We start from the raw sequence: 8,929 nt of genomic DNA, 5'->3' as shown, positions 1-8,929 counted from the left end.
GTAGTTAATTTATGGCCATTAGAGGGCGCTGTTTACATAACGTCTATGGTCTTAGTTTCATCAAGGGTGACAAGTCTCTCTCCATCAATACACATTCATGATGCTCTCCATCGATGATGTGGAGAGACTGGTAGCCTATTGTAAACCAACAGCAGTTGCGGTGTTTTCGAAAATGAATAGTGTAACTCACATCAGCATACTGACCCAAAATGATAGATATCGCCTAATAGCAGCACATCATTATGGCATCAGATGTTAGAATGCATGTATTCATAGTAGACTCTGATTAGCATAATGTTATGCCACATTCGTCTTCTTTATAATTGGCCTATCCCTTTGGAGTGTCGGTATAGTCAGATGACAGGTTTAGTTTAAAAAGAAAAACAAAACATAGCCAAGGTCTGGGAACACAAACTTTTATAGAAAGCTTCTTCATGCTCCATCATCCTAAAGAAGTGTGTGTGTGTGTGTGTGTGTGTGTGTGTGTGTGTGTGTGTGTGTGTGTGTGTGTGTGTGTGTGTGTGTGTGTGTGTGTGTGAGAGAGAGAGAGAGAGAGAGCATTCACATCTCCGGCTGAATTAGACATTCATGCAGGTTCTCGTAACATGGGATAGGGTTAAAACATGAACGTGTGTGAGAGAGAGAGGAAGAGAGAGAGAGAGAGGAAAAGAGAGAGAGAGGAAGAGAGAGCGAGAGAGAAAGCGTGAAAACGTGCGTGAGTGCGCATTCAGGTGTTTTGGGGCAGTGGTCCTCTCCTCCTGCCTCTTTGCATCAGAAAAGTAGGGTGATGTAGCATGAATAGTTCTCGTTTGAGACCCCTGTAGACCCATGAGAATTCTGAAAGTTACATCAGTAGCCCTTTTGTACTGCCAATCATCTAATGTAGGCTACAATCAAAGCAATAGCTTTCACTATAGAGAAGGGAATAGACATGTTGGAATATGACTGGTCATCTCAATGTTTTTGCTGTTGATTGCAGTGGTCAGTTATCTCTACTGAATCCCAATGAGTCTCTCTCTCTCTCTCTCTCTCAATTCAATTCAATTCAAGGGGCTTTATTGGCATGGGAAACATGTGTTAACATTGCCAAGGCAAGTCTCTCTCTCTCTCTCTCTCTCTTTCTCTCTCTCTCTCTCTCTCTCTCTCTCAGCTGCGCTCACACACACGCCTCGCCCGACGCTGCGCGTAGCCTTCCATACAGATGAGGGCTGGAAGTCACGCACTCCTTGACGTAGCGAGAAACCGGTTGCAGTGCCGCTCGTCTCTGTAGCAGCTCAGCACGTATTGCGCAACGTGACTAACACCCTGGTCGCCCCGTAGCCGCCAATCCAGCCGGTAAAACACCGTTATCCTACAAAGTGGGATTGGGAAGTGAGCCGACGAGAAGCTCTTCATTTTATTCTACACCAGAATCATCACAGGAATCGGGTGCACGCGCCACACTCCCTATACCGGACTCACCCACCTCTACATCCCCACAGATGACTCGCGCACGGTGTCGGAAGTCGTGATGTAGCCGTTAGTGAGCGAGCGCACCAGCTAGCCCCTGAAGCAACATCGCGGTTCAAGAACTCAACGGCTTGTAAGCAGCAGGCAACCGTTTTTTCCCCGAGCATCAAATTGCATAGAGTCTCGCTAGGATGCAAATGGCAGCGCTTTTAACACATGACAGTTCATGTATTCTATCTAAACAAGACATGACAACCACTGGAACCGCTGAGGAGACATGTCCCTGGATATCATCTCAACCATTCTGCAGCCAGGTGCATCAGTGTGACCACTCAGTGAGGAGCTACGAGGGTAAGCACCAACGTGACGGACGGGACTGAATAGACATCATTATTGGGTCCCACCTACCTGAAGCAGCCTATTCGATCCACTGTCATCACTGACTGTCTTTGCTAGGGCGGTAGTCTTCTGCTCTGCACGGTCTCTCTTCCCTGGCTCTCTGTTTGCTACAGAACCGCCAAGACATCCACTGGCTCAGTATACAAGCAGTACACCACTTTTGCAAATTAATTCGTCAACACTTGATTTATTGTGACAGTGTACTGAGGTGAAAACGCGCCTTTTAGCTTTTGGCGTTCATAAATTACCATTGCAACGCATTCAGAACATTGGAAGATTGGAGCGGCAGCTGTGTTCTATCTATACACGCGAGTTCCATCGCTTCTCCAACCTTTTTCGTCAACCCGGAAAGGACTTCTTGCCTTTGAGAGCTGGATATGTTGAGATTAACGTAAAGGATGGATCTAATAATATCTGTTTTGGGGATCCTGACGCTGTTACTGGAGGGCATCAGTTGCCAAGGAGTGTACGGTAAGTGTTCCTCTTCCTCCAACAGGTTGCAAGGAACGTGACCTTGTAAGATTTGCGCCCATAATTGCAACTTTAATGGGGGTTGGGGCCACAAAAAAATCGGAACTCATCTTGGGGGGCTGCAGTGGTTCATGGGTCTGTAGTTCTACAGCCAATTTTCTGCAATTTAACACATTTTGCCATAGGGTGGAGACAATTTTTTGCAGTTTTTAACATGATATCGAATGATCAATTAGACGCCGGTTGGTAGTTTGAACATGCTTAATACATGTTTACATAACAATGCTTTACATAACAATAGATGTGTTTGTGTTGCCCAAACACATTTTGAAATTGTACCTTTTTATTTAGATCATTCTAACTCTTAACAGTAAATTGATTGATCAGCAGGCCTACAAAAGGGAGAGGGGGGGGGGGGGGGGGGGGGTCACGGGCTGCATTCTAGCCACCAGTGCATTCAGATAGAAACATAGTGTTGCACAAGGTGTTGAAATGTATTTTTTTAACCAGGCAAGTCAGTTAAGAACAAATTCTTACTTTCAATGACAGCCTAGGAACAGTGGGTTAACTGCCTTGTTCAGGAGCAGAACAACAGATTTTTCCCTTGTCAGCTCAGGGATTTGATCTTGCAACCTTGCAGTTACTATTCCAACACTCTAACCACTAGGCTACCTGCCAAATGAATGACTTATAGAAGAGAGAGCCACGAGCTGTCTATCAACCACTGGTTAGTGACCCGCACCAGGTTATTGAACAGCGAATATATCACAAACTGTAAAAATCCCAGAAACTCCATCACAAATGATTTCTGGTGTTCTAATATACTGTAGCTAAAGGATTATCACAGTCGATTGGTTTCCTTTGTTGTTGGTGACGATATGATATGTAGATGTTGATGCATCTTGAGGGCTTCTATGTACTGCCAAAATAAAGGAGCCGCCAGAACAGCTTCAAAGCATCTTGGCATAGATTCTACAAGTGTCTGAAACTCTGTTGGCAGGATGCGAACATTCCTCCAAAATAAATAGCCCAAATAATGGTCAACTTGGCCTTTTAATACATGACCCTAAGTATGATGGGATGTTAATCGCTTAATTAACTGTAGAACCACACCTGTGTGGATGCACCTGCTTTGTATCCCTCATTTACTCAAGATTTTCCTTTATTTTGGCAGTTACCTGTATCTTACCCATGTGTATAATGTGTTACGTTTCTAGATTCAGACAATGTCGCCGTCACAATGGATCGCATTGAGCATTGAGCTGTCAAGATCACTTTTATGTATATACATTTGGTATTCACCAACATGAATGCTATTTAAATAATGTACTGTATAAGCATATCACACGCACGCACACACACGCACACACACACACACACACACACACACACACACACACACACACACACACACACACACACACACACACACACACACACACACACACACACACACACACACACACACACACGCACTGATGCTGCCTGGGCTGAAAAGACATGTGTGTTGACAGCAGAGGTGCACTCACTGTTCTATGGTAATAATATGAATCATATGAGTGAGTGAAGCCACCTCACCCCCGAGCAGAGCTGGATACTTGGGGGCAGACACCACTGACTTGCAGCTGTTGCTACCAGTGGCAGTGACCTGAGAGAATATTGTAGACCAGAGTGAAAGCTCTGGTCATACTGGGGGTTCAAGACTGTTTGATGGATATTGGTGGTAAGCAGGCATGCTGTGTACTAGTGGCATTATCCAGATTAGAGGTTCAGTCAGACTGAAAGTGAAAACAGGTCTTAAGAAATGTTTGCAAATGTATTAAAAATAAAAAACAGAAACACCTTATTTACATAAGTATTCACACCCTTTGCTATGAGACTCGAAACTGAGCTCAGGTGCATGCTGTTTCCATTGATCATCCTTGAGATGTTTCACAACTTGATTGGAGTCCACCTGTGGTAAATGCAATTGATTGGACATGATTTGGAAAGTCACACACCTTTCTATATAAAGTCCCACAGTTGACAGAACATGTCAGAGCAAAAACCAAGCCATGACGCCGAAGGAATTGTCCGTAGAGCTCCAAGACAGAATTGTGTCGAGGCACAGATCTGGGAAAGGGTACCAAAACATGTGTGCAGCATTGAAGGTCCCCAACATTCCTAAATGGAAGAAGTTTGGAATCATCAAGACTCTTCCTAGAGCTGGCCGGTTGGCCAAACTCGGCAATTGGGGGAGAAGGGCCTTGGTCAGGGAGGTGACCAAGAACCCAATGGTCACTCGGACAGAGCTCCTCTGTGGAGAAGGGAGAATCTTCCAGAAGGACAACCATCTCCGCAGCACTCCACCAATCAGGCCTTTATGGTAGGCTGGCTAGATAGAAGCTACTCCTCAGTAAAAGGCACATAATGACATCCCGCTTGGAGTTTGCCAAAAGGCACATAAAGAACTCTCAGACCATAAGAAACAAGATTTTCTGGTCTGATGAAAACAAGATTGAACTCTTTGGACTGAATGCCAAGCGTCACGTCTGGAGGAAACCTGGCACCGTCCCTACGGTGAAGCATGGTGATGGCAGTATCCTGCTGTGTGGATGTTTTTCAGCGGCAGGGACTAGGAGACTAGTTAGGATCGAGGGAAAGATGCAAAATACAGAGAGATCATTGATGAAAACCTGCTCAAGAGCACTCAGGACCTCAGACTGGGGCAAAGGTTAACCTTCCAATAGGACAACGACCCTAAGCACACAGCCAAGACAACGCAGGACTGTCTTTGTGACAAGTCTCTGAATGTCCTTCTTGAGTGGCCCAGCCAGAGCCCGGACTTGAACCCGATCTAACATGTCTGGAGAGACCCGAAAATTGCTGTGCTTGAGAGAATGGGAGAAACTCCCGAATTACAGGTGTGCCAAACTTGTAGCGTCATACCCAAGAAGACTCGAGGCTGTAATCGCTGCCAAATGTGCTTCAACAAGGTACTGAGTAAAGGGTCTGAATACTTATTTAAATGTAGTATATACAATTGAAGTTGGAAGTTTACATACACTTAGGTTGGAGTCATTAAAAATAGTTTTTCAACCACTTCATAAAATTATTGTTAACAAACTATAGTTTTGGCAAGTCGGTTAGGTCATCTACTTTGTGCATGACACAAGTAATATTTCCAACAATTGTTTACAGACAGATTATTTCACTTATTATTCACTGTATCACAATACCAGTGGGTCAGAAGTTTACATACATTAAGTTGACTGTGCCTTTAAACAGCTTGGAAAATTCCAGAAAATTATGTCATGGTTTTAGAAGCATCTGATAGGCTAATTGACATAATTTGAGTCAATTGGAGGTGTACCTGTGGATGTATTTCAAGGCCTACCTTCAAACTCAGTGCCTCTTTGCTTGACATCATGGGAAAATCAAAAGAAATCAGCCAAGACCTAAAAAAAGTTTTGTAGACCTCCACAAGTCTGGTTCATCCCTGGGAGAATTTTCCAAATCCCTGAAGGTACCACATTCATCTGTACAAACAGTACGCAAGTATAAACACCATGGGACCACGCAGCCGTCATACCACTCAGGAAGGAGACGCGTTCGGTCTCCTAGAGATGAACATACTTTGGTGCGAAAAGTGCAAAGCAATCCCAGAACAACAGCAAAGGACCTTGTGAAGATGCTAGAGGAAACAGGCACCAAAGTATCTATATCCACAGTAAAACGAGTCCTATATCAACATAACCTGAAAGGCTGCTCAGCAAGGAAGAAGCCACTGCTCCTAAACCACCATATAAAAGCCAGACTACGGTTTGCAACTGCACATGGGGAAATATATTGTACTTTTTGGAGAAATGTCCTCTGGTCTGATGAAACAAAAATATAACTGTTTGGCCATAAATACCATCGTTTTGTTTGGAGGAAAAAGGGGGAGGCTTGCAAGCAAAAGAACACCATCCCAACCGTGAAGCACAGGGGTGGCAGCGTCATGTTGTGGGGTTGCTTTGCTGCAGGAGGGACTGGTGCGCTTCACAAAATAGATGGCATCATGAGGAGGCTAAATTATGTGGATATATTGAAGCAACATCTCAAGACATCAGTCAGGAAGTGAAGCTTGGTCGCAAGTGGATCTTCCAAATGGACAACGACCCCAAGCATACTTCCAAAGTTGTGGCAAAATGGACAACAAAGTCAAGGTATTGGAGTGGCCCTCACAAAGCCCTGACCTCAATCCTATAGAACATTTGTGGGCAGAACTGAAAAAGTGTGTGCAGGCAAGGAAGCCTATAAACCTGACTCAGTTATACCAGTTCTGTCAGGAGGAATGGGCCAAAATTCACCCAGCTTATTGTGGGAAGCTTGTGGAAGGGTACCCAAAACGTTTGACACAAGTGAACCAATTTAAAGGCAATGATACCAAATACGAATTGAGTGTATGTAAACTTCTGACCCACTGGGAATGTGATGAAAGAAATAAAAGCTGAAATAAATTATTTTCTCTACTATTATTCTGACATTTCACATTCTTAAAAAAAAGTGGTGATCCTAACTGACCTAAGACATTGAATTTTTACTTGGATTAAATATCAGGAATTGTGAAGAACTGAGTTTAAATGTAGTTGGCTAAGGTATTTTTTTTAAATGTGTAAACATTTCTACAAACCTGATTTTGCTTTGTCATTATGGGGTATTGTCTGTAGATTGATGAAAAAAAACAAAGCAATTTAATCCCTATTAGAATAAGGCTGTAGAAAAAGTCAAGGGGTCTGAATACTTTCCAAATGTTCTGTATAAATCAAATCAAGTTGTATTTGTCACATGCGCCGAATACTTACAAGCCCTTAACCAACAATGCAGTTCAAGAAAAAGAGTTAAGAAAATATTTACTAAATATACTAAACTAAAAAAATAAAATCAAGAGTAACAGAAGAAAATGACATACCAATAACGAGGCTATATACAGTAGGGTACCGGTACCGAGTCAATGTGCTGAGGTACAGGTTAGTCAAATGAATTTGTTTATGTAGGTTGGGGTAAACTGACTATGTATAGATAATAAACAGCGAGTAGCAACATTTTTTGGACCTTCCTCTGACACCCCCTAGTATATAGGTCCTGGATGGCAGGAAGCTTGGCCCTAGTGATGTACTGGGCCATACGCACTACCCTCTGTACCGCCTTACGGTCAGACGACGAGCAGTTGCCATACCAGGCGGTGATGCAACCGGTCAGGATGTTCTCGATGGTGCAGCTGCAGAACTATTTGAGGATCGGGGGATCCATGCCAAATCTTTTCAGTCTCATGAGTGGGAAAAGGTGTTGTCTTTGGTGATGTGGACACAAAGAATCTTGAAACTCTCGACCCGCTCCACTACAGCACTGTTAATGTTAATGAGGGCCTGTTCGGCCCTCCTTTTCCTGTAGTCCACAATCAGCTCCTTTGTCTTGCTGACATTGAGGGAGAGGTTATTGTCCTGGCACCACACTGCCAGGTCTCTGACCTCCTCCCTATAGGCTGTCTCTCCGTTGTCGATGATCAGGCCTACCATTTGTGTCGTCATCAAACTTAATGATGGTGTTGGAGTCGTGCTTGGCCACACAACCATTGGTGAACAGGGATTACAGGAGGGGTCTAAGCATGCACCAATGAGGGGCGTGGCAGATGTGTTGTTGCCTACCCTTACCACCTGGGGATGGCACGTCAGGAAGTCCAGCATCCAGTTGCAGTGGGAAGTGTTTAGTCCCAGGGTCCTAAGCTTAGTGATGAGCTTTGTGGGCAGTATGGTGTTGAACATTGAACTGTAGTCAATGAACATCATTCTCACAAAGGTGTTCCTATTGTCCAGGTGGGAAAGGGCAGTGTGGAGTGCGATTGAGATTGAGTCATCTGTGAATCAATTTGGGCGGTATGTGAATTGGAGTGGGTCTAGGGTTTACAGCATGATGATGTTGATGTGAGCCATGACCAGCCTTTCAACGCACTTCATGGCTACCGACACGAATGGTAATCATTTAGGCAGGTTACCTTCACTTTCTTGGGCACAGGGACTATGGTGGCCTGTTTGAAACATGTAGGTATTACAGACTCGGCCAGGGAGAGGTTGAAAATGTCAGTGAAAACACATGCCAGTTGGTCCATGCATGCTTTGAGTACACATCCTGGTTATCCATCTGGCCCTGCAGCTTTGTGATTGTTGACCTGTTTAAAGGTCTTGCTCACATCAGCTAAGGAGAGCGTGATCACATAGTCGTCCAGAACAGCTGGTGCTCTCATGCATGATTCAGTGTTGCTTGCCTCAAAGCGAGCATAAAAGGCATTTACCTTGTCTGGTAGGCTCGCATCACTGGGCAGCTCTTGACTGTGTTTCCCTTTATAGTCCGTAATAGTTTGCAAGCCCTGCCACGTCCGACGAGCGTCAGAGCCGGTGTAGTAGGATTCAATCTTAGTCCTGGATTGAAGCTTTGCCTGTTTGATGGTTCGTCTGAGGGCATAGTGGAATTTGTTATTAGCATCCAGATTAGTGTCCTACTCCTTGAAAGCGGCAGCACTAACCTTTAGCACGGTGCGGATGTTGTCTGTAGTCCATGGCAGCTGGTTGGGATATGTACGTACAGTCAC

At 44.4% G+C, this 8,929-nt stretch overlaps 1 protein-coding gene across 1 annotated transcript in view; it reads left to right on the top strand.

Annotated features, from left to right (window-relative positions):
• Positions 1 to 1,250: 1,250 nt before the first annotated feature.
• Positions 1,251 to 8,929, top strand: part of LOC109879218 (MAM domain-containing glycosylphosphatidylinositol anchor protein 2) — a 425,402-nt gene continuing 417,723 nt past the window's right edge. The window contains exon 1 of the mRNA XM_031800190.1: positions 1,251 to 2,319. Coding sequence (XP_031656050.1) covers positions 2,247 to 2,319 — 73 coding nt within the window. The 5' untranslated portion in view covers positions 1,251 to 2,246. The remainder of the gene's footprint in view (positions 2,320 to 8,929) is intronic.

Source organism: Oncorhynchus kisutch, linkage group LG21 (assembly GCF_002021735.2).
Source record: "Oncorhynchus kisutch isolate 150728-3 linkage group LG21, Okis_V2, whole genome shotgun sequence".
In the NCBI taxonomy this organism is placed as follows: domain Eukaryota; kingdom Metazoa; phylum Chordata; class Actinopteri; order Salmoniformes; family Salmonidae; genus Oncorhynchus; species Oncorhynchus kisutch.
This window is presented reverse-complemented; position numbering and strand designations above follow the sequence as displayed.